The sequence below is a fragment of the Chamaea fasciata genome, unplaced genomic scaffold (genome assembly GCF_029207755.1).
Source record: "Chamaea fasciata isolate MVZ Bird 193981 ecotype frontalis unplaced genomic scaffold, bChaFas1.0.hap1 SCAF_2, whole genome shotgun sequence".
NCBI classification, from domain to species: Eukaryota; Metazoa; Chordata; class Aves; order Passeriformes; family Sylviidae; genus Chamaea; species Chamaea fasciata.
In genome coordinates, this window is record NW_027094087.1 from 107,540,249 (window position 1) to 107,567,779 (window position 27,531).

A 27,531-nucleotide genomic window follows, 5' to 3' on the forward strand; every position below is an offset into this window, starting at 1 on the left:
CAATTTCTAATGAAGAAGGTGGATAAGAATGATTTTCTTATCTTAAAGAACACATCTAGATATAAAATTTACTTAATCGATTTCTGCACTTCAAACAGTAGGTGTTTCACAACATTGCTTAGACATTATACAATCAAAATCCTCCAGGACTGACAATGATCTGAAGACACTTTTACAGCAATGGTTCCCACATTATTATCATCTTTTCCCATTAACAGAACCATAAGTCTCAATAAGCAAAGTAACCCTTCCCCATGCTTGTGACTCAAAAATGTTGAGGACTGATTCTGCATTCTGCATCTAATCCTAAAATTCAAGCCAACACCAACATGGATCTTATTTAATGGGAAACTATTTCAATTACTCCAGTAAGTTAGTTACATTTTTCCTTGCTCATTCTTTTCAACAGATAGAATTTAAAATAACATTAAACTATGGTAATTAAGAAATCCACCAGGAACAAGGCAGCTTCAGCAAGCTGCTGAATATGTAACAGTACTGTTTGCTGTTAAGATATGCATAGAGAAATTTAGAGAAGCCACACCTGGGTACTGTGGCTGGCACACTGCATCATTTATTTGCAGAACAGCATGACAAATGGCTTTGATATGCTATCTTCCATAGGCTAAGTTAGTGATTATTCAGTAATAAAGGTGCACAAGCCTGACTTCTGGAGGGCTTGATAATGTTACCTGCAATCTGGTTCACTCTGACACCTATTTTATCATTTAAGACTTATTGTGTGTGCCTTCAGCTTTAGAATATCTCAGAAGTCTCACACATGAATTACAAAGCAATTGCTCTGGTCTCCAGCTGAATTCAGCACAGTGAAAGGAAATTAACTGCAAGCCAACAGGAATATGCCCTTTGCCAAGGATTCCCAACCTCCTGGCTGCTCCGCCTTGTGTCTGGCTGAGATTCCTGCTCCAGCTGCACCTTGACGTCCCTCAGCTCTGCCACATCACAGCTCTGGGATCTCACTGTTGCTCAGGAAGTCCCTTCTGTCCTCACAGCACTTTACAGGTTATCTAAGAAGTGTGCCCTCCTACCTTGTTTATCATTAGGGGTAATATTTTTTTTTTTCAGTCAGAACTGCACTGTTTATGAAGGCAATTCTAAATTTAGAAGTTTGATTATGGAAAAATACCTATTTAAAAATGCTGTTCAGGCACTGTTTCACTCAATTAGGTTGTGATGTCCTCATTCAAAGCTACAAGCTTTTTCAAAGAAACGAGCATGATTATTTTCCTTACTGCCTTTTTTTTTTAATAGTTCATTCTTTGATCTACATAAAATTTAAAAGTAATTTTCTATGTCACTTCTGCAAAATTGATTCCTAGCAGCTATTTAAATAATTATCTAACTTCAATTGTTTTGATATGTAGTTGACTGCGAACAGAAGTTTTAATGATGGTTAAAGAATTTTAACTGCTTCAGCAAAGTAATTAAGGTTTCTTGCCATTATTAGAATCTACTGTAAGTATTCATGAATATTAAGTCTGAAAGAATCCATACGGCATCCCACGAAGTATCTGATTTGGGTGCAGAAATATAAATTAGTCAACATGATTTCAATTATATATATATACATTCAGTTAATAAAATGTACACACTAAGTTCTGGTAGAGACAGACTGTTACATATATGTTAATGCTAATTAGTTTCTCAGCATTGGGTTCTCAGCAGGGTAATAAACCAAAAAAATTGTACATTACAATATTTGGGTTTAACGTTTAAAACAAATGAGAAAAAGATGACTGTAGGATCTTTCTCCATAATCCTAACCTCCCATTTTCCTTTACAACACAACTGTAATGATGAACATAAACCAAAGAATTTACACTGTTATCTCTGCTACTTTACAGCTTAATTATCACTGTTCATTGAAACACACAAAAATTACAAACCTGCTACTCACTGTTCAAAGAATTTCATAATAAAAATATGTTAGAGTTAGGATGATGACTTTACCCTTGGAAATGCAAAAGATATTTTAAAGCAAGAGCACGGTAATCCTTTATTACAGCAGCAGCAGAAGAGAGGCACTGCAAAAGAAAAGAAGCTTCTTCAAAATTTCTAAAAATAGCCCAAAGCCTCAGCCAATATATTGGCTAGAGAGGATGCATGCAAGAAAGGTTCTTCAGTGTTAGGTCAAACACTAATTGCATTTCACTGCCTCTATTGTTATTCCCCAAATAAGAATGATTTAATACTGCTTTTATTTAATATATCTAACTAAGTCTGTCTCCCTCAGGTCACTAATGAAAATGATTTCAACAATCACAAAAGGCAGAAATGAGTCTCAGGTATTCCCAACATGTCATCAAACCTTATTTTGGGTCAGTGCTGAGAGCACAGCACTGAATCACACACAGCCACAGATGCTCTGCCTTCCATTAGAGCTGCAGGAATTAAAGCTTGTGTGGAGCAGAAAGGGGGAAGTCTGGAGAACAAAAAAGGACTACCAAAAAGAGCAAAGAGAACACAAGCCTCATCAAAATATTACTGAAACCACTTAATTCTGCAATTTGAGTAAGAATGTTAGAAACAACTCTAACAGACTGTGATGGAGTTATATTGGTCCAAAATGTGCTGATGAGCATCAAGAATCCTTGATGCATTTTTAAATGTCCAGGAATAGATACAACAAGATGTGATCTGATATATCTGTATACATGTAATGTGTATGAATGACTGACTTACTGCAGCCACACACAGTAGCAAAGGTGGAGATGGAAAGACCTGCCTGCCTAGATCATAACCAGAGACTGAAGTGTGAGTGCATGTAGCTTAAAAATCCAGTTAGACACAGGCCATCCATACTGATAAATTCCTAAAAAAACCAATCTGGATTACTGCCTGAGTTCTTAAAAAGCTAATAATAACAACAACCTTTGATCATTGTGTTTGTCCCATTCCAGACAGACTTCTGGTTAAATCTCCTTTTTAGTGATGAAAGCTAAGCCAAGGACAAATATATCTAGTGCATTTGTATGTGCCATGCCTAAAAACAGGAGCTCAGTTCCGAAACTTCATTAGAAGATTCTGACCTCTGTAGCACTGTGTAAACACAAAACGGCACAGAATATATTCAGTAAGCTATCTAATTTTTAAATGGAAGTGTGATAAGCATCATTGCTGTTTATGTAAAGATTATATTAATCAAACATCTAATAATGGCAAAATTTGATTATATTAATCAAACATCTAATACAGTAAAAGGAAACAAGTAGGAGGGATTGAAGGACCTTGTGTTTTTCAGGATTTGAATTTCTTATTCACTGCTTTACAAGTTGTCACTTATAGAGATAAAACACTGTAGTGATTTGCCATGCATCTTTTTATCAACTTTTTGACCATCTTATTTCTTAAATCAATATTGCTGTTTCACTTCTAATATAGTAGTCTGAAAACACTACCAGCATGCAGTGAATAGACTGAAAGTACAAACCATGATTTGTATAGAATGTGGGGTGTTTACCCCTGCTGTGTGTTTTCAACAGATTCCTTCTAAAGAATAACTTAAAACTTGAAAATTGGTTTCTGAGAGCATTTTAATTGCTGAAGGAATGCATGTCTTCAAATGTTTCCTGACCTTCCCACTTATGCAGACCACTTGGTTGCAAATAATTTTTATTTCGCAACTTGCTTCAAAAGAGCTATTCCTGACTTTGTGCTCTGAAATTCTCTCTTCCACAGTTTGGCACCTGCCTTCTTGGAGCTTTTGATCATATAAGATGCATAATACAATTAAAATCGATAACCTAGGTTTCACTTCTGCAATTACTTTTATATTCTCCATCAGTTCTTAACAGGATTATTTTCATTCTCTGTGAAAATCATGTTGTCTGTGGAGTTGGGGGAAAGGTATCAAGATTAGGTATCTGCCTCTGGTGCTGATGGCAAAAGGATAATGTAGAAACTGTAATACAGTGCAAAACACAATGTAAAATACAGTATGTTCTTCCAGCTTGCAACCAGTCAATTCTCCAAATTTAGTTTTTTTCTTGTCCATTGTGAGGAGTAGTAAAACCATCACAGCACATGCACTGGGCGTGTCCCAGTGCTGCTCCTTGGTGCAGGATTCCTTTTCCTGCTGGCACTCCTGGAGGTGCATTTGTGCCCTGCCCCGGGCAAGGCTTACCTCGATGACCAGCGTTGCTGTCTGCTTCCTGCCATACATCCTTGGCTTGTACCCCACTGTTATATGGGTTCCCACAGTGCCTGCCGGGAGAAGTTCTCCAGCCTGTGGCATCACAAGGAAATCAGGATCGCTGCCCGCCAGGAAGTGAGCAGTGAATGGCTCCGGGTACCTGCAGGAAAAGCACAGGAGCCTGTTGTGGCTTTTACAGCATCTTAACAGAATTTATCTGCAATCCAACACTTAGGCCACCATGTGGCATGACTCAGGAAACATGGCATGGAATGAATATGGAATATTAACAGCATTCTTACTTACAGAATAATTTTTCTGTAGTAATTCTTTATTTATACACAGAGACCTGCATACTGGTATTCAATTTTAAACACATTTACATGTTATTATAAATATTATATTAACTATGGAATAATGATAGCATTTGCCACTAGAAAAAAAATCATTTGACTTGTAAAGATATCATAATAGTGATAGAAGTAAATTCCATATCAGAGTGAAAAATCCATTTTTCCTATTAAAAGTACTCCCTTTTCCAATCTCTAATCAAATAAAACTGACAAGCTATCTGTTTTATTAAGGTTTATGACTAGAAATGAATTTGCATTCTGGCAGAGTGTTACTAGACTAGGAGGGAGTTCTGAACGCCTTGAAATGAAGATATGAAAAATAATAATTTTTTATCACTGTTTTCACATTTTTCATATCCCATAAGCTGAACATCTTATGATTTTGCAGTAACATAATTAGGTTCCTCTATTGATAATATTGTGTATCTCTTATCTCAAAGAATTTCTGTCACAGGTCTGCAGATCTTGTCTAATGCCTCTGTTCACAGCAGGGCTGTTGGACCCAAAGAAAATCCCTAGTCCTGGTAAAGACAGTGGCTCAGCACTATAAAACAATCTTAGGCCAGTCCCAAACTAAAGCCTGTCCATCACAATTCCTCAGGGACTCCTTTCCATAAACATTCTCAGCATGAAAAGAATGTACATTTTTGTATTTTCTGGTGAGGCATTCTCCTTTTAGTTTTTATATGTTTTGCTGAAGACAACTCTATCACTCTCTGGACAGAAGAAGAACACAGGAAATTGAAAATAGAAATACAATGCGATGGTCAAAAATTAATCCACAACACCCTGGCACCATACAGCAGGGCAAGTACTGTGCATGCTTGGAGGAAACACATTTTCTCTTGATAAAACCTGAAGAATGAAAAGCTAACAGCATCTCAAAGAAAAGCTGTTCAAATCTGTTTATTCATGGACTGTCACACCAGAAATAACACTTTTCAGAGAAAATACCCACAAAGAAATGAAATTTAATATTTTATGGCAAATCATATCTCTGTGGAAATGTTCCACATTTCCTGGGCAAGCACTATCCTGTGGGTGGGCACGCTGGGCCTATGTCATTTTGTTTAAAAATAGCCCTCTTTTGGAATATGTTCTCATGAAAGGTTGTGCTATATTCAAAATGCTCTCATGAAAAAAAGGTCACGCTGCCAGTTTATAGAAACAAACAGTGAGAGTGCAGAAAACAGACACCAAAAAGCCTCTGTTGGTTTTTTTTTTCTGTTGCCTCAAAAAAAAAAAATTAACTGATATTTAGCAGTGCTGTTGGACTTGGGTGCCTCAGCAGATTTAGCCTGGCTTTTCCTTTAGGTGACAGCAAGGTGGGCAAAAGTACTGAATGTCTGAAACTACATTTCCAGTCTTCCAATCTTGACATCAAACTTATGCTAACAACCTCTTTTTGTGGTGCCTAAAGCTGTGCCATTGAGTTTATAGCCCTTGGCCATCAGCACCAATCCTGCAGGGCCTGAGGTCCCATCCATGTGCCAGATAAGCCTTGAATTTTCACATCTTTGTTTCCCACAAGGAGTGTTCAGCTGTGAATGCCTAGAGCACACCTACTACACACAGACAGCAGGTATGGCATCAAAAAGGAGTGACATGTCTAGACTGAGCAGCAGAGTAGAGCACTCATCAAAAGTGCCTGAGATGAATATTCAAACCCTCATTCTGAAAACAGACACCTGGACACAGCTTCATTTCCAGCATCACTGCTCTACTGACCATGTTCAGGAACGTTTTAAGGCAGTACTTTGTGTATCTCCTGTGCTCAGTCTGTTCTCCAGTGAATAGTTAGGGACCACAACGCCTGGGAAGTGCTTGGTGGCTTTGTAAGATATCCAAGAGCATGGCTTGGATGACAGACGCGATGATGAAATGCCAGGGGAGATGAGGCAGGGGACAGGCTGTCTACACAGCAGCCACAGGAAAACACAGATTTCATTCCTGCAGAAATTGCCCCTTAGCGGGGAGGTATGCAACAGTAGCTTATTCCAGAGGTTTTCAGAGACATCAAGACAATCAGAAAACACAGAGGAGAAAAAAAGCTACTGTTTTTGTCCAGACAAGGGGACCAGACAGTTTAAAGTGAAACTGTCAAAATACTCATCTATAATTAAGCACAAGATATTTACCAGGTCAGAGAAAAAATAATGTTATCGCATCACCCTTGTCAGATTTTAATTTTCAAAAAGAAAAATGGAAAAAAAACAATAATCAAAAAGTTTTAAATAAAATCTGCACACTTCTTGAGAGCATTATCACAAGGTACTACAGGCAGTTATAATTTTTTTCATGCGGAGTAAAATACATAAAGACATATTAACTTGCATGAACACATATAATCACAGCTAAAACCTCCCTGTTCCCAAAGCCTTGTTAGTTTTAAACAAAAGAGTCACGGCATCTACTGGATGCAAAATGTTTCTCAGAGTAGAAACTATGTCCAAGTAAGGAAAATAGAAATCCTGACAAATTAAAATGTATTGCCATAATATGATAGGCCAGCAGGGATTCCGACGAAGATGGTATAAAAAGAAGCAATTAAAAAATTACAGACAATCAGAAACAGAAACCTTTCATTGATAAATCTTGCGTTGTTTCAAAAATAAATCCAAAGATGCTCCCTGAAACAAAACAAGCAGTGCATTCACTGCTGTTCACATTAGGGAGGTGAACTGGCATGCTGGGTACCTCACAAGCATAAGTAAATTGCTTTCTCTTTCTCATCTTTTATAACAAAGAGAAATCTGGAGATGAAATTCCCAGAACGGCACCTGAATTTCAGACATTATCATTTTCCATGCATGTATATTTAGTGTATAATTAAAAATTAATAATTATGTTTTTAAAAATGATTAAAATTTAATTCCTCCTTTTTGATTACTCCTTCAGGTGAAACAGCGCTGGAGCCTATGTGTGGCTTGTCATTTCTTAGCCATGAAGGTCGGTTGTGAGGCAGTCTGCACTTTTTCAAGAGGGGTGACAGACATTAAAATACTTTATAAAGCTTAATGATGTGTAGAGTTTTGAAAACACATATGAACCAAGCAGAAATGAATTAGAAACTGTAAGGGCAGAGGCCTTATAAACCAAAGAAAGTAAATGTGTTTTCCCATCTGTCTTTCCTTAAGTGCTCTGATAATGGTTTGATACTGCCATCAGAAAACATGAACTCTGTCCTTACTCAAATAATGAACAGGAGTAAACACTAATTTGAATTTAAATAATTATTGGACAATCAAATCATGGCAACCTGGCAAAGAGGAGACTGAGCTGGTCTTTAGTGGACATTGTTATAATTACTCCTTTAATCTTTCCCTTAAATAGAAGTCTATGCTTATCAGTATTTTCATGCTACACAATTTTCAAATTATTAAACTAAAAAATAATAGCAGCTTACATCTTAAACTAAAGAAGAACTTAGAATTTATATTCCTGTAGAGATCACACTCCAAATCCTATAAAATACTCATCAAAACTGAAAACATTTATTAAGTTTTATTAAATTAAGGCTCAAAATAAGTTTAATGTTTCTCTTCCCAAAACTACTGAAGCAGTAAATTATTCCTGTAGAAATGTATTCCTTTACATAACTCAGCATTTTGAAAAGCCATGCACAAAAATACCAGCAAGTAGTGCTTTTGATCAAATACTTGGGTATTTTTTGCTAATAACAGAGGAGTAACAAAATGTCTTAATCTGTAAAGTACATAACCGCTTCAAGAAATAAGGGATATGAAAATGTTACAATAGTTCAAGTGGTTCAAACAACAGTTATAATAATAGTTATAATTATAATTATAGGTATAATAATTGTAATTTGTAGTTAACATCTGTTGGATGACAGAAGAAATTTCAGTTATTACACAGTGAAGTCCTTAAAATTTATTAACTGTATGCATTTGTCAAATTCCATAGAATTGTTAGTGATACTTGGTATGGTTTAGATAATTTCTTACCAACAAAAAAAAAATTACAATGGAAAAATAAATTAGTAACTCATTATTATTTATAAAAATTGGCTATGTTTCATACCCAAACCAACTCTGGTTTAACTGACCACTCTCTAAATCCTGAATACTGGACATCAGAAAAGTTTTAAAACTCAGGATATCACTTCTGTGGCTTTGAAAAAGCTGCTTTAGAATTAAAGGGCCTTCAAAAAATATGAACAAACACTGCATGACAAATGCCTGTCAGGGAATGCTTTACCAACCCTAAGGTGACATTTTGTTGTGTACATGTTGGTAAAACCAAAGCAGGAATCAGAGGTTCTACCATCACAAGACAATTTCTGTCTCATCCCTGCTCTACCCAGGGGTGTTATATTTGCAGATTGATGATTGGATACAGGTCCTGGATAAACATGTAAAGTCAAATATTGTGTTGTTAGGAAGGATGATCAGAACTTTTTGAAAGGTCTGCTGAATGTTTTCATTATCAATATTTTCCACCAGTCTCCATTCAGGCTCCAAAAAATGGAGCCCAGTCAACATTTGTGCTTTGCAGCTGCCACTGTGTGGGAAGTGCTAAGATAAAGTATTCTAATTACATCTTTAGATTAGTGGTAGAATTTTGCAGAACTGCTAACAAAGAGATTGGCAGAGGAATCCAGGCCAGGAACATACACAGCAATGTGCAAGAGAGTGAAGGAGAGGATGCATGAACTGAGAACTTACTAAATGTATTTTCCTGCAGCACACTTAATCCTGGCTCATGGTACTTCTAATGAAATACAGCAGTAATTAGAGTAAAACAGAAATGGTTCTTAAAATTATAATTGTAAACTTTTTTGTTTGTTTCTTTTCCCTTCAAAATAAGGGAGGGTACAGAAACAAAATGGGTTGCCCACTAATTCCACAGAATTAAAATTAATTTTGTGTGATCAAGGAATTTTTTTAATTGAACATTTCCTAGTGCATAGAAGAAATGAGGAAAATCTCCAATGAAAAGTCAGTTAAGAAAACTAAATCTGCACATGCAGTAATTTTAAAATAATTTTAACTAAAAAAAAAAAAAGAATTTTTATTAAAATTAAAAATTTTAATTGTTTCATCTTTATTCTCATTTCCCCAGCCCCCCAGTTCGGGGCCTTTTTCCTCTTCACTCTAACTCTGTTTCAATAATCAGGTGGAGCCTTGGACTTAGGAGATGCCCCTGTGTAGAGATCACATCAACATGAGGCTGTTTGCTTTTGTGACAAGCGGTGCTACGTCTTTCAGAGGGGCAGCTGGAGTTTATCCAAGAAGCTTCCTTAATGTAACAAATATCCTCCTTGAGATAAACACAGGATTGGAGTGACAGGGCAGCATGGAAAGATGGAAAAAAATTCTACTGTATATGGGAAGCCATATGTGATTGTAACAATCCCTACCAGGTACATGCAAAGATGGAACTAAATAGGTGAAAGGAAATTCTGTGTATAAGAAGCAGACAGAACAAATAGAAAAGAATTATCCCTCAGTTTGACTAAACCTTCAAATGGAGTGTAGTCTACAAAAGATTTCCAAGTGAATATAGTGTTCACAAATATCTGTAAATTCCACACATCTCATGTTGGCTACTGAAGTATTTGCCCTGGAAAACATAAGGTAACATTCTGCTGTAGCTGGACATCAGTGTTTTAATTTGCAGAAATAAATCCAACCATCAAAATAACTCTATACAGGAAGTTAGAGCAGTAAATAAGCTCCAAAACCCATTTCTGTACTAATACAAATGTCCTGATCCCAATCTTAATTGATTGACAACACATTAAGTCATCTTCAGTATGACAAATATAGAAGTGGCTAGTTTTCTTAAGCAAAGTATCACTTTAAGAGTTTTTATGTTATGTTTCAACAACAGATTTCAACTTAAAATAATAGACCAATAATTTAAGACAGATATCAAATAAACGTCTGTAAGTTTTATTTCCAAGGATACTATCCTATCATTTTTGGTTAACACTGCTGTCGTTCTGTAAACCATCTGCATTCAATAATGCATTTGGTATTAAAACAAGCACTAATATTATCTCAAACATTAGAGGTCTGTACTAGAACAAATTACTCCCGTGGAAATGCTGCCAATGATTTCAGCTGGTGTTGAATTAAACCTACATTTATGATAAAACCTGAAAAATATCATCCATGACTGTTAAGAAGTGGAAGATTTTTCTTATTTAGGAAGTGTAATCTGCTGATTTGACTCTAATCAAGCTACTGCAAACACAAGAAACCCTTCAACAACATGTCCTTTTGGAATTTTTACAGCTGAAAGTAAAATCTTGGTGTAGGCTATTCCAACTGACATAGGTGAATATAGTTTAAAAAGATTCATTTGCTTTCATAATGCAGTAAAACTGTTTAGCTGTATTTTCAGTATATTTCATTATTTTCTGGAGCAGATAGTGGGCTGTTTCTCATTCTGTGAACTTTAAATGCGTTGAAAGGGTGCATTGCATATTTTCATGAACTGCTGGGGCTTTCATTACTGCAGATCATTGTGAAGAGTGTAGCAATGACCTCCCATTTGTAACTGATCATCCTTCCTGAAGCAACTACACCAAAATCATTAATTCATTCTGAGACATCCTGTACACACTAAGGATTTTGGGGTAGGGAGGGGAGGAATGTGGAATTTAAGGAGGAAGGCCACATTTGAGTTGCACTAGCTGTAAAGAAAGCAAAACCCATTGATCTCATAGGTTTATTGTGGAGCACTGAAGATCCTCATTCAATGTGGTGTGTGTGTGTGTGTATATATATATATATATAGTATAGTATATTTACAGGAATCCTAACCTGTTTTTAAAAAGGTCCTGAGCCTTTTTTAGGGCCTGTGGTTCTCAAATACTATTTGCTGCATCCCTATGCACCCTGCTAGTTCAAAAAGATGCACAGGTGTTCTCAGTGATGCTGTGCAACCCCTCTTTCCTGGGCAGCAGCAGGAGAGAAAGACACATCTGCAGAGTCCCTCCCTAGCAGGTTACTCAGAATTACACCTGTTTCCCCCACAGTTACTCCCAAAGCAGCAGCGCCATGAGCGACTGTCCAGTATAAGAAAAGAAGACATCAAGTATCTATATATGCAAGGAGAAAAAAAAAAATCTCTCTTAAAGTAGCAGAACTGGTTCTTTATGAATTGTGCTGCTACTTGATTACTATGAAAATTCCAAAGGGCTGATAATTTTTTTTCAGGGAGGATCTATAGGATGAGACTTCGTATCCTATTCAAAAATTTTAAACCATTTTTTAGTATCTCATAGTTTTATTTTTAATCTAAATAATTTGAGTTATTCAATCATTAAATTACACCTGTAATATATGCTTTTCCTATGTAATTTCTTTTAATCTTCAGGTCCACTACACTATGTGTTGGCTGGCTGAGTGTTCTATTTCTGTACAAAATCTCCACCACCAAAATCTCCCAAGCAAATCACAGGTAAGATAAAGCAATATATAACTTATAGAGCAGTTCACAGAATCACAGAATGAGACAGGTTGGAAGGGACTACAGAGGGTCATCTGGTCCAGGCTCCCTGCTCAAGCAGGGTCATCCCAGAGCATACAGCACAGGATTGTATCCAGACAGTTCTTGGATATTTCCAGTGAGGGAGACTCCACATCCTCTCTGGACAATCTGTTCAGTGTTTGGTCATTAAACAGGAAATTCTCCCTCATGGTCAGGTGGAACTTCCTGGCCATCAGTTCCTGCCCGTCCCTCCTGTCCCATTGCTGGGCACCACGGAGCAGAGCCTGGTCCATGCCCTGAGCCCTCCCTGCAGACACTGACACACAGGGATGAGGCCCCTCTCCAGGCTGAACAGGCCCAGCTCCCTCAGCCTTTCCTCACGGAGATGCTCCAGTCCGTCCATCATCTTTGTCACCCTCCACTGGACCTGCTCCAGGAGCTCCATGCCTCTCCTGTCCTGAGGAGCCCAGAACTGGACACAGCACTCCAGGTGATCCTCAGCAGGGCTGAACAAAGGGGCAGCTTCCCCTCCCTGACCTGCTGGCAGTGCTCTCCCTAAGCACTCAAATGAGTGGAGTTCCTGGTAGTCTTTATTACACAGATCTTTTTTAGTACATGCAAACATCACATTTCGCATTTGAAATGTATGGGGGGAACACTTGCTGTATAAAATAAAGTCGAAATTTGTTTAAGGGCAAAAGAGAATCTATCTTCCATCATGGCTCTTTCTTTATATAACTATAATGACTCAGGTTTTATAACACCCTTCTGGAGAACATCAGGAATCTTCACTACTATCAAACACCTACCAGGAGATTACAGTATTGCCAGAGCAATTGCTTCACTTTTGTTCCTGAAACAGCCATTCTGCTGAAGCTGTTAACTTGAACACTGTGATAGAAGCCTTTGTCAGAGTCCTCAATAATTACCATCACTGACAGACATCTAAAACGTTGAACAACTGTCCATCTTAGAGCACAGCTTTTGGAAATAAGCTTTAAAAAAAAATCAGTTGTAACCAAATACACTTCCTGATGAAGATGAAACCAAAGGATGTATCCACAATGAAAGCGTCAGTCTGCATATCTGGTGCACTTTCTAGATATATAGTAAAAATAGTTAATTTAAAAGTAAATAAAAGAAACTTTAAAACTTCCACAAGCTACATGGATTGTAAACATTACGATTCATTCAGATTCCCTGTTTAATATTTTAAAACGTATCTATCATTACCACACAATTTATTCCTTGATTTCCTGCTGTACACAAATGACATTGTAAGTTTGCTATAACATTGTAAAACTCTGGGAAAATAATTGAAATGTGTAAAATTATATATTAACAGAGGTTTCTGCAAGACTTCTAAAAAAGGAGAGTAACAAAATACTGAAGAATTACACTATTATTTTAGCAAGTGGAAGTAGAGATGAATTCATAGCACACTTACATAATACAACAGGAGTACTTTAAAAAGAATGGCACATTTTAATTTTTTTAAAGCACAGCATGAGGGAATGTTCTTAACTTGGCGTAAGCATAAAGTACCTTGAAAAAATCTATTAGTAAAAGCACTAGCTTTTAAAGTTTTACTAGTGTGCCTTTAATGTCACACAACATCTTCCTTAAAATTGTAATACACGTTTTAACATCCTCCCAAGTCTTTTAGGGCAAAAAAAGTCATAAACATCTGTATCTATTCCACAGATTTTCTCTTAAGCCAAAGCTTAAATGTAGAATGATTGTTTTCTACAACAAAGCTTCAAAATCACATGTTACTTAAACAATGCAGCTCTTGAAAATAATGATGGAATAGCTGCATCCCAGTTATGTGTTTGCTGCCCAAATTTATTCTAACCAATGTGTTTGAATAGGAGTTGTACCCTCAGAAAACTGCATAAATTCCTGAGTACAAGTGTTTTTACCCTGTCTGGCTTGTGAGCTTAAAGCCAACTATGGATTCCTTATTCAGGCCAACTGCTTCAATGTTGATCACATCATCCACTTCTGGCTCTGTGGCAATGAACACCAGTGGAAACTTCCAGAGGCCTCCTGCAGTACACTGAATTACGACAGTTGCCTCATTCCTTAAAATTTCAGATGAAAACAGTCAATACATAGAAAAACATTACAAAACACGAACTGATTATAATCTACAAAAAAATCCTTGAGTGTGTACAAGTAAACTATAGTAAAATGAAAATACAAGTTACTTTGAACTGGAATACATCCCTGATTTTGCATGGCATAGTACAGATCATGTAAACTTGACTGGAATGTAGATTAAATAGCACTAGATATTTACAGCAAATTAGAAGAAAAAACATAATATGAAAGTAACATTCCTGGCACAGCCATGATATTTTATTCTTCTTCTGCTTGCTCTCTTTTGAATTAAAAAACAAACAAAAAAAAAAAAAAAACCAAAACAAACAAACAAACCCCCTACATTTATTTTACTCATTATTCTGTATTTACTGTGATGTTAGAGGAGAATTTTGTCCAGAACATATTAGCAGTTCATATTAGGATCAAATAGATCTGACAAAGGTCTGTGTACTTAAGAAAAATGCCAGACTCTGGTGCCTTTGGACTGTCTAAGACAGTTGGTGCTGAAGATTATGAAGAGAACAAAACTAATTAATTGCAGTCATTGAATCCTCTGCACAAAGCCTAAGTCTCAAGTAAACAAAGATTAAAAAAATCCAAACTGAATTAAAAAAAATAAAATAAAGATGAGAGAGTAGAAACTCCCTCTGACACAATGACACTGAATTGAGGGGTGGATCATTCTTCCTAAAGTTTTGCTCTTTGTTTATTTCATTAAACTTCTGGACTACTGCAAATAAAGAGTAACCTCCTGCCTCCTAAAGATAACTTTTTTCATGCCATCCATGGTTCTCAGCAGTGACTGCTCCCTAACACTCCTGGGAATGTCACAACTCTGGATTTACTTTGTGCCTACTAGCCTCACTGAAACTTCCTTTCAGCCTCCTCCTGACCAACATTTGACTGTACCCAAAGGAAGGGGAAACTTCCCTCTCTCCAAAACAATCTCCCTTCAACAGTTTCCTTTAAAAGAAGGGAGATATTCTTATGTAAATCAAAGCACATACATCATTTGTCACATCACAATTATAAAAAAGAAGAAGAATTTCCTGTGGATCATTGTTACTGGGGCAGTAGAAACTAATTTGAAATTCAGCTATTTCACCCAGTCAAAGAACGTGCACACATGCTTGTCTAGGAAGTGTTTTCCAAGACTGAGAGACCATCTTGTTTGTATGCTTTTTATGAATTATGAGAACCAATAATTTTCATTGTCAGTCTTTCAAAGCTCCAATGTTTAGAAGTAAAACAATGCCCACACATAGACTATGGAAGTAACTGAAAGGCACTAAAAAGAAACACTGTCAGTTTTAACACCAAAGATATCATAACGAGAAGCAGCAAGGGAGAAAATCTAAACCAATAGATCTCAAAGGTGAAAACAAAATGAGGAAAAGGAAAAAGGGAAATGATTACAAAAGTAAGAGTGAACAGACAGGATTTTATTACATGTTCTTTTGGTAGCAAGGAACAGGATCTTACCTCATTGGTTTGCTAGGTGCAAACACTACATTAAAGATCAGCGTTACAATTCTGGATTCTGTGTCCCATTCTTTTTCAACCAGCTGCATGCCAACCAAAGATCCAAGCTGAGATCTAATTTCATCTGATTGATACTGCAATTCATACTGAAACTCCAGTGTTGCAGAGGAACCTAAATGATACAGGAGAAAAATGTCAGCCTGTGTGCGCTGCAATTTCACACAGTTGGTTGGCTCAGTGTTACAATTCTTCCATTTGTTACTAAAAATGACAAATAAGTAAAACTAGCAATTATCTAAAACTGAAGTGATCTCCTTCTGACTGCATAACAAAATCTTCCCATTTCATCTGACAGGCTATATAGTTTCCAGCAAAATAGAAGCTGGAAAAGTTACTTGGGATATGTGAATGGTAATAGCAATATTGCTCTGGCTGGTGAGATATCTCTAGTTCATCAGCCAAATGAAAATTTCATAATACTTTCTTTGAGTTATGCCACTGGGACAATTGAAAAAAAAATCATTAAGGACATCAATGCCATTGATGGCTGCAAGCCTGAGAAACAGAATACAGAGAAATAGTGAAGATGTCACCAGCAGCCTCTTCTCTTATTCCCTGAAGCATCTATGAAAAGGCCAAGTACTAATGACATAAAAAGAAACAGCTGAGCTTCTTGAATCAAATGTCTCCTCCAGCTGTAATAAAGGAAACTGAGATATTCAGTATACAATAGTAATCTGTTCACAGAAGGGAACATTTCTATAAGGAGAAGCATCTCAAGCTGCTAATCCATTTAAAAGTTTTACACATTTTATGGATGAGAAGTGTTTTAACACAACCACTAACTCCTACAGGAGATTTCATTTTACTGTGACCACCCATCTCAGGGCACATTTTGAATTTGCACAGCTGAGTACAACTGTACAGAACTGCGGTGTGTGTGCATCCCTGAACACATATCCTGGCTGCAGAGAGCCAGGCAGCTGCAGAGTTAATTCCCAAGGCCTTCTGACTCAGAATTCTAAAATACAGATGACAGATTTGTTTATATATAAAGTCCTAGAGACAATGTTGGAGAAAAGCTTACTTTGGTACTACCAATCTGTAAAACCACCCAAATTTAAGTGAGTATGGAGATGTCTTCCCACACTTCTAGTCCTTTGTCCTTCTCTGAAATGCACAATTTCCTCTTCCCACTTCAGCAGCTAAGAGGAGGCGTGAACTTTTGTTGCTTCATTTTTATAACACAAAGATTAACTCTAAGAAATTTAGGACCTTATTCTGAACCATTTGTAATTCTTTAAAATAGACTGTTCACAGGCCTCTGTACAATATATACCAGAGTAGAGTCACACAGATGTAAGCAAAGTACTATGACCAGCATAAGGGATTATCAATCATAGTAGGTTAGACACACACTGAGTACCAAAATACAGGATTTCCATGTATTGTTCCATATATGCTGGGACTTCATTACAATAACTGTAATTTGTTAAAACGAAACTCAACCTGAACATTTTCTCCTGCAGTCTATAAAACTGAGGACCATCCTATATTGTTTCAAGCTTGCTGTTTTTCCATTTGGAAAATGTAATGTTTATGTCATGCATTCAGATTCCAACACAGCCCAAGGCTTTTAGGAGTCACCCTTGACAAATGCTAGAACATGAAGATTCAGATGCTGACAATCAATGGAAGAGAAAGAATGACACAATCTGGAGCATTTCACAGTGAAAAAAAAATTGCAGCTGCTGAGCAGATGCTTCTTTCAGTGGTTATATCACACAATGCTACTCAGGAAAAGCTTATTTTATAGTTCAGGTGTTAGGAAGACAACATTGGGAACTGCATGCTGCTTTTAATATCCAAAGACATTTGAGTTTGGTTTGACATACATATATATATATATATATATCTTTTTAGTCACAAGCAATTAAATATAATTTTTTTCTGTTCCAGGCTGTTTTGCAACCTGTTCTATGCTTATATTAAGTAATTAGCTAAAATATTTCATACTTGCAACACTTAAAGAAAAAATGATGCATTTATGAATGCCAATATTTGGAACCTCATTATATTGGTCCCTTCAGCTGATTTTGATCTAGACTGATCTAGTTTAGCACTGCTAAAAAATGTAAAACATAGTTATATTTTTCATCACAGCTGCCCTGAAGACTCCTATACTATTATGCTGTGGGAATTCTCTGTGAAATGTTAATATTTGATTCTAGCAGTCCTGCAATACATGTTCTGCCTAAACAAACAGGCAGAACCTAGAAGAAACAAACAAACAAAAAAAAAAAAGTCATGAAACAGCTAGGAAATTGTCCAATTTGTTAAATATTCAGAGTTCTCTTGACACTTAGAATTCCTAGTGTCAATTAAAATGGCAGAAGATATAAAACATGGAGATAGCATTAACACTTTCTTTAAAGCAGTAAAATACCATATAACATACTGCTCAAATATAATATACTGCTTTAGGCCCAGCTCTTTGCATTCGTTCATTCAGTTTTCCCTTCATTTCAGTTCAGTTTTCTTTTTAAAAATCACCATTTTTTAATACAGGTAAAATCCTTGCTTTATCTAATGTAAGATGTAAAATACATATGCAAATAGAAAAGTATACCCAAATTAATCCACTTGTGTTCTGTAAATAGAGAGCAGCAGGGAGAGCTTTAGCCACATCTGACCCAACACAGAGATATTTATCAATCCAAACACTGGGAAGAAATAAGCACACTATTTATGAACAGCTAGCTAAATCTAGGGAATAGAAATTCTGATTATAAAAATTATTACTTCTATTTTCCAAATAATATCTTGCCTTATTTAAGTAAGAAGAGAAAATATATTCTGAGGTAATTATTCCAAGGCAATTTTTTAAAATCATTAAACATTTCTTCTTTTGAAAGGCAATTAATCACAGTCTTCAAGCACTTTAATTTGTGTAAATAAAGATTTTTACAAAAGGTAGTAGGCATTTAAGCAACACTTGTGAATGCAGAGTTACTGAAGCACCTGTGCTTAAAAACCAACCAGGCTTTTCAGCTATACAGCACTATGACCTGGCCGTCATATACTTGCAAGTGCTAGTAAGGACACTGCTTCAAAAGCTCCAGAATGAAAGTGTTGGGGTTTGTTTAAATAGCCTCTAAGAAGATGAAAGGATATAGACTACTTCTTTAAAAAATATATTTTATGACTCATAAGACTTATATCATGAAAACTTCAAGGATTTTACACTCTGGGCATATAAATTGGGGAAATGTGAATTTTTGTGACTGCTAGATTTACTGTAAAACTAATTAATAGATGCATGTATCTAAAATTAATGCATCTAAAATTTAAAGAACTATTCCAACAGATTCACAAAACAGGAATCTTAGACATTAAAATAATATTTTATAAATACTATTTGGAAAAGTACTTGTATTCCAGGTTCAAAAGAATTAATAACAAAGACATTTGTAGATGGACCTATTGCCTACAGAAGGCAGTGAAAGGCCCACTAGGTATTTCTGACCTCAGAGTTTCACCCTGTCAGGAGAGAAGCATTTGTACTTCTCTCCTGTTTCAGAAGAGTGAGTGTTTGATTCCACTGAGGACCAGCTCATTATACCTTGCATTTGCTGATGGTGAAAATCTCGTGGCCACAGGGCTGGGAGGCTGGAGCTCCCTGTGGATCCCCAGGGGAGATGTGCCTGTCTGAGCTCTCCCCCAACAGCGCTTAACCTGCGGCACACTCGGTGACACGAACCTGGCAAAGGGGAGCATCTCCCTAAGGGACCTGCTCTACTTTCACACTGTCTCCCATTTCCAGTGGGACAGATGGAAATTAAAACTCTGATGGAAACATGCTCAGACTGCAAAAGTGCTTATCCTCGATGCAGAGGCTTTTCCTTGGATGGATGCAGTAAAACAGAGATGCAAGTGAATTCACTTAACTGCTCTTATTTGCAGTCATTTCATAAAGGAGAGAAGCACAATCACCAAATACAAACATGTAATTAAAGCCCAGGCATTCATAAATTTGCAGTTTCATGCTTTGCATAAACCAGATTAATTATTTTCACTTGGTGCTAAATGCAACACTGCACTCACACTGATTTTTTTCACTGGTTCTGATAATTTTCCAAGGCTGTGTCCATTGTGGCCCTGACACCTAACAAAGATTTCTTCCCCTCTTGATCTAATAGTCCCCAAACTGCTAACACAGAAACTACAAAACCACATGTTAACTACTCATATCTGCCAGGCATCTGGCATGTAATCTTCACCTTCCAAATCTTTTGAACTATCTTCCTTCATAGCCCCTTTCAGGTCTCATCTGACATTTGTCCTTTTCCTTGCTTCTCCATTGTCTTCCAGGACTTTTCACACAGACACTGCTGGAACTCAGCAGGCAGTGGGAAATGAACATGAAATATACAGTTCTGCTTCTCCAGCAAAAGTAGAGGCAGACAGAATACATCATTGTACAGCAGATTAAATAATTTTAATACTGTCTTCAAGTAAATATTCAAATAAACAGCAAAAAGTCAATTTCAAGAGTAATCGAGGAAAAAAAGCAAAATTAAGTTTAGAGGTCAAGAACATCCTAACACTAAAGTAGACATCATGTGGGTAAGACATGAGATCTCAACTGAAAATTATATATCTGTTTCTCACTGTAAAATGTCACAACTATGGGATAATAGCAGCAGAATAAACAAATTGCATAAACACCTCCCCCCCCCCCCCACCCCCAAAGACCTGGCTGTAGTTAAATACGCCTTCCACCAGATTTCTTCATACAGGTAACAAAAGAGCTGTATATGGAGCATTACAAATATAAGCAAAGATAACATAACTTTACTAAATCCCAGACACCAAATTAAACTCATAGAAATTAATGGATAAAAAACCTGATCTCCTTCTCTTGATAATAAAATTATTGATCCTCAGAGGAATTCAAGGAAATTCTCAATATAGTTCTGCACATGTATCTTTATATCTCTTCTCTACAAGTTTTTCTCTTTCAATATCCAACCAAAAACTTCCATCCATATATTCAAGGACGTTACAAAATTCCTCTCTTATCCACATCTTTTTTTTTTTTTACCCTGCATCCTACTGCCTATTTCCTTAGCAACAACTGGAATGTTTCTTTCCTAAATTTTCTCTTGCATTCAATTTTCCTGTTTCCTATTTTTTCTCTTTCAAAACACTTCTTTAAAAGAGCTATCTACTTCTAAACCTAGTTTCTACTGTAAAAAAGCAGCAAAAAGCATTCCCCCCACCTTTTTTTTTTTTTTTGAGAATGTGTTTCTTCAAAACAGTGCATAGTTTAGTGAGTGAAATGGAAGCTTGTGAATCCATTTCATGTATATGAAACACATGGTGTGCATCTAGTATTGTTCCTTGCAGTTTGTTTCCATATATTGTCTCTCTCTGGATCACTTTTTCACTAATTCTCTTTTTACTCTGTCTCCATACAACGGTTTCAACATTTTCTTTATTCTCATATTACTTGCATAGTAAGTTGAAGCAAAAACCTCAGAAAAACCAAAAGGATTCTCTTCAGCCCAAAGGATCTCACATTAGTCGCCTTTGACCTCACATTCTACTCAGATTTGTACACTACCCTATAAATTAATCCTATAAAGGAAACACTTAAAATTAATTTCTTCATAAACGTTATAATCCTTTTCCCACAAGTTCTCTTTTTTATTTAGCCATGTCTTCATTTAGCCAGAAACTTCGGCAGATAAAGATCACATCCGTACCTTGGCACAGAAACATCAAAGCAGCTTCCTCAGGAATGTATCTCAAGATTTAGTCTTAATTCACACAGACATTATTTTTTCCATGACATCCAGTGCAATTTGCCTCACTTTCAATGATGACCACAGAAATCAGTAACAACTCAAGCAGACTTTTAACCTAACCGTTCTATTTGAATAGGCACACATGGAGGCTAAATTCAAAACCCATGTCACCATATTTCTCAATAGCTCTTGACACTTTTACACTATGCTACAGTCTGTTACAAAAGCATGCACTTTTTATCTTCTGGCTTTTATTAATATACAAACTGAGCCAGAGAGAGTGGAACACAGCACCTCATCACTAGGGTCATATTCCTTTCCTTCCTTTTCCTTACCCAACAGATTGCATTCAGTTACATGTAGGAAAGAACATCTATCACACAGGGTAACGTAAATTCCTCTGCTATAGACATTTCATCTCATGGGAGGTACGAACTTGTGTTATTTTTTGGATACACATCCAGTTTCAGAATGAATAAAAGTTTTGTGTAGTAAATTTCTGAGGTTTCACTCTTGTCTTCCTCAGCTGGCTTGAAGAAAGAGTGATGGTTTGAGGTTATTACTTCATCCAAAACTCTATGTTGATTCTATGTAACCTCTTGTCTTATAGTTTCAGCATCTACCTGTACCTCCAAAGCTTCAGATCAAATTGTTCTTAAACTGTCAAAACAACAGGCCTGAGGCAGTAATTTGTAAAAACATAAAGTTTTATACATTCTACAAAACAACAGGGGGAATTTGTTGGGGGATTTTTGTACCATATTCTGTTGGAAATGTGTAGTGTGGGTGAGAAGAAGGAGATCTAGAGATAATAACTTCATTTTCTGTAAGAACAACAAAACTTGAACAATGCAACTTCAGAGACAGAAGACAAGGACAAAGAATTTTATCACAGAAATGACAATAGGATGTAACAACCTAGAAATAGAAGAGCATTTGGGATAGGCTTGTTGCATGCATGTGGTTTTTTACTGCAGTCACCATCAGACAAATTTTCTGAGGCAAATTTAGGTGCATAAATCCTCTGCTTTTCTATCACAAAAAGCATTCAAACACAGCTGAGACAGGAGACCACTGTCCCAGAAAAAACTGAGAATTTTGCATCTTAAGAGGTTTGACAAGCAATACTTTGTTGGCATCCCATAAATAATATGAAAATACTTCAGAAAAAAAGTGGAAATTAATGCACACAGATCATTGTTAGGTGTTTTGTTGTTCCAGAAGGACAGCTAAGGTCCTACAGAGCTGTGTTGGCCATGCTTCTGTATTACAGAAGCTTCCCCAAAATATCTTTACAAAACAAGGATGTAGTGGTTCTGTTTCTATTGGAAGTAATTCTTCCTTATCACCCAGCCAAAGAGATTACAGGAAATTCTGTGAGCAAGAAAGGGGAGAAACAGCAATCACAGACAGATAGTAATTAAAGTAATTAATACACCCTTCCAGCTAATTATATTGCCTAGGTTTTTCTTATCCACTAGCTCAAATAATTTTAAGGGATATTTTTTGTGTATTCTTGTTTCAGACATTATTTGGGTTAGTCAAGCGGGTCTTTTGGACTCCTCATGTTTCCTGGATCTACATCATCCTGAGGAGTAGCACCTGGAAGAATTTGATTATTTCTTGGTTTGTATTGTTTGTTTTTGCAATTTTGTGAAGCTAAAAAAATAAATTCTGATTAGTTTACAATTGATCTGGTTCCCTTTGAGTGTTGAATATTTAAAGTGAGCATGATTTTGCATAAGTATCAGAAAGTAATTTTAATTAACATAATGATGATTCTCATTCCTAAGGCTTACAAATTTTAACATTTGATAAAATGGCAAGGAAACAGAAATGACTGACTTCTGTAAAGAGAAATAAAAAAAGTTCCCAACTGCCTGCTCATAATTCCTGAGTTCTTTTTTTGCCAGTATTTGTTGTTATTGCTCTAGTTATATTAAGAAATGGCAGTAGGAGTGTTTACTTTTTTCTTTTGTTAAATGGACGCAGCGATGGCCTTGTATATCAACAAGAACTATTTGACCTTCTTCATTAAAATGCCTGGCATTATTTCAGTTCAATAATGGAAATAAACAGTACATCAAATCTCTCCCATGCTTCACTCATAAATAAAGAAACAAAATGGCAAATGTAAACAAAAATTATGTAGCTGACAAAATGATCCATCCCAGACTTTCAGTTCTCCTCTGATGCTTTATACTTTGACTTCTACTAGTTCTCTGTTTTCCATCAGGAGTTGACACCCCTAACAACAAAGCAATAATCCATAACAAAATGTCTCAATTGTTGGTTCACCCCCTTGTCAACAGTTTCATTTTGCCATTGGTTACTGCTTTCATCAACTCTTAATCCAAAACAAACAGTTTGTTATCCTTTATTTTATTTCTTGCATAGGAAGAAAATGTAATTTCTATAGCTATAATTTTCTCATCCTCAAGGATAATTTCAAAAATAATGCCACAGTTATTCTGACAATACAGAAATGGCTTAAATAGGATACTGGGTCATCTTCATCATTATTATTCTCTTCATACTGCTTTCAGTATTAACCTGCTACACTTTATCAGCAATCACATTAACATCTCTGGAAGAGAGATCAAGTCTATAAAGATAGCTTGTCTCCAAAAATTTCTTTGGTCATACCAAATTTTATTGACCTTATATCTTAAAGGTGATGGATCTGATGGATCTGACCCAGATCCCTCACTTTAAATGGGAATTTAGTGTAATCCATACCACTGGCTAACACAAAATCCTGTTGGGGATGGGAAACAGCTTTTTAATGTGTGTTTAGACATGTGTTTATTCTTTGCTGGTTTCAAATAACTGCTTTAATGAAAGGAAAGAAAATAGCGCCTTTTGAATATTCTGATGAGTTTCAGGAATATTAGGTAGTTTCTATAAAGGTTTTATAAGCAGTGAAACAAAGGGTACAGATACACTTTGTATAATGAATTCCAAGGCACATTATGGATTAACATATCTGGAAAATGTTATTTCACTCTCAGGTGCAGTAGAACTGTCCATCTGTTTAGTCTGAGTTCAGAATGGCTCTAAAACTTGGTCATAACCTAAATCAACCTGTGCTACCCCACAGAACCTGGGCAGCACTATTCCCCTCCAAAGTAAATGTCATCAAACCTGCCCAGAAAAAAAGAACTAAGGAGCAAGGAGCTGAGACCAGCCCCTGGGCTGTGAGGAGAGCTATGAATTAATAAAGATGAGGGAAGTTAATGAGAAACACTCAGCCCTCATGGCTGGCTTATGAGATAAACTGAAGCAATTGAAAGGGAAAGGTTACAAAGGACCACTACAAACACAGAAAGTTGTGAATGTCAAATGTCAGTCAAACATCCATAGCTGATTAGTGAATGTTTGATTTTTTTAGAAGATTATAGAAAATTAAATATTTTTGTATTCCCCATTGAATATTAAAACTAATAATAGCAAACCACACTTGTTTGGATGAATCTCAGCTCTTAAATTTTCTTTAGTGAAAAAGATATCTTTAGGGCCATATTTAAAAAAAACAGACTAAAAATATATTTAGGGAGAAAATATGCATTTAATGCAACTGAAAAATATTTTTTAAAGGCTCATACTGTATTTTCTATGTCAAAAATATTAAGCTTTCATTATTTGATCCGTGAAACTTTGCTGAACAAGAAACTATGTCATTGGAGCTAGACAGTATTTAGATTGCACCCTCTTTCTGAAGAAATTGTAGTAGCTTTCTGTGTCAAATGCACCCCTCTGTATTGGACGAAATTGAATTTTTTATGTAAAAAACATGCTTGAAGATTTTTCACTTTACAAGAATTTATACTTGTCCAAATAATTTAAATACTGAAGCACAGTATTAGCTGTTTAAATTTGATCTGCCAGTAATTATCATCATTTATCCCTGGGTGTAAAAACTGCTTACTACACATCACACAGGCACTCTGATGAATCACTCTTTCAGAAGAGAAAAAAAATGAACAGTGTGCCAGACTGTTATCTTAAAGGTTTAGACTTTTATTTATGTTATAACTGGTAGACTGCAGAAAGCTCAGATAGTACCATTTAATTTGCTTCCTAACAGGCCTCAAAATCATCTATCAATAACGGCATTAAAATGTCATTGAAAACTATGAAAAGCACGGTGTTAAAAATGATCTTACTACCTATGTGTAAAGCATTTCATTACCAGACTTCTTACAGAAAAAGATGCAATGCCCCAAATCAATTTCTTGTAGCACGTGCAGAATCCAGTGTTAATAAATTATTCCTATGAATAAAACAAGAACTAGACATTATGAATCTGCAAGACTTTCAAGATGCAGTCTCAGTTTGCTCCCTGCACATTTTTCTTGTCAGTTCAGATGCCACCATTTTGGAGGGAAATAGCCCAGGTGTGTTTAAGGTAGCCCACTCATATGTGACCAGCCAATATTGAGCTAAATATGTTACTCTACAATAAAAAAACAAACAAACAAACAAAAGTGCCTTTGTATCTTGATGGACAACTGTCCTCAAAAGGCTGAACAGTTTTATAATAGTATTTACAGTTCTCCAAAGAGGAAATAATGTACGCTGAAAACTTGTCATGTTTTTGCTTTACTGGATTTACCACCATCACTTTGTAATATGGAAGTGTAAGATGATAATATTCCCAGAAAATAAGTTATCTTTGACACTGTAATATGAGTGAATATAAAATTTTAAAAAGTAATTATTAATATTAACTGATCAGTAAGGATATGCTGTGCCAGCTCTTTTTAACAGTTCAGCTTCAAATCTCCTCCTATTTTAAAAGCTTTCAGAAATAAAATCTGCTTTAAGATCTGGACAGTAATTGCTGATATGAGATTACATTGATCAATGTGCAGAGTCTGTGCATTTCTGCATGAAAATTGGCCTTCTAGGAAGGATGTAATGCATCTTGATTTACCTTTTACAGCTATTCACTTTTTCTGCTATTTGGCAGGACATTTTCTGTAACACGGTATTCCTGCAAAGCCTCTGTTGGAACAGACTGTAAATGGCAGAAATGGGACACAAAAGCCAAGTTTGCCTGCCCCTCCAACCGATTACCTGATAGATTGCAATTATAGCAACATCTGCAAACTCATCTTTTTATCACTCTGAACAAAGTCAGAGTACAGGTGAAATCCCTTCCCTCGTCTACAGCTAAGTTAAACACACATTTGTCTTTCTCATGTTACATGTCATAATTTTAAAATATTTTTCCTAATAAAGGAGGATGACTTTGGACCCAAAATACTAAGTTTCCAAGGTGCAAAATTTTCAAACTTATTGTAGTGTAGTGCTGTAGTGACTATGACTGATAACAGAAATATTAATGATACAGCAGTAACAAAGCATTCTTTCCTTATTACTTAGATGTTGTACCGTTCTGTTTCAAGGAGAGGTATATTTTGAAAAGCTGCTGTATCTGAATAAATTGATTTTCACTGCGTTCCCAGCAGATTAAAAGTAAATGCAAGCTATCCTTTTACAAAGCTTTATCACTTCTTTCGATAAGTGCTCCTTCTTCAATCCACTCTGATACCAATATTGGCCTGCTGATGGGAATGCATCTTATAAACCTGCAGATAAATTTCTCCTGGCAATGCCTATACAGATGTACTTTTTCTAACTGAAGAATTTGTGCACATAAGGCTTTCTTTTAAAGGAGAGATTGTGTGTATGCAAGGCTCACATCCAGGACAAATTTTTAAAAAGGGAAGGTTCAGGTTCATAGGTGCCTATAGCTGCAGACAGTAAGTTAAACAAATACCCTATACTTGCAAAATAGTAGAAATAAGGACTGGGACAATTTGCCTAAACCTCACTCATTGTCATGGCAGAGCTGCACATCTGGTGAAGCACTTATATGAAATTTTCCTAAAATAGTACAATTTCAAAACTTTTCTTACCATCAGTGACTTCTGTGGTGTTGGACGGCTCATCCGTATCGACCTCGGCAGAATTCCCTGCAGCAGGCAGAGCAGTGGCCCCAGGCATTATTACACCAATCAGCAGCAGCTCTACTCTCTGTTCCACTCTCTGCCTGGCTTGACAGCGTATCACAACTATAGAAAAGCAAAAATATCTTATTTGAAAAGCACTGGAATCTTGATTTTAACAAAGCAATTAAACATAGGAGCGAAATGTGCTT

At 36.2% G+C, this 27,531-nt stretch overlaps 1 protein-coding gene across 1 annotated transcript in view; it reads right to left on the reverse strand.

Annotated features, from left to right (window-relative positions):
- The window catches only part of CFAP47 (cilia and flagella associated protein 47), a 263,998-nt gene that overhangs the window by 5,528 nt on the left and 230,939 nt on the right, over positions 1-27,531 (reverse strand). Inside the window, exons 60-63 of the mRNA XM_066176999.1 lie at positions 27,290-27,445; positions 15,556-15,727; positions 13,890-14,051; positions 4,145-4,313 (exon numbers count right to left, since the gene is read on the reverse strand). Coding sequence (XP_066033096.1) covers positions 4,145-4,313; positions 13,890-14,051; positions 15,556-15,727; positions 27,290-27,445 — 659 coding nt within the window. The remainder of the gene's footprint in view (positions 1-4,144; positions 4,314-13,889; positions 14,052-15,555; positions 15,728-27,289; positions 27,446-27,531) is intronic.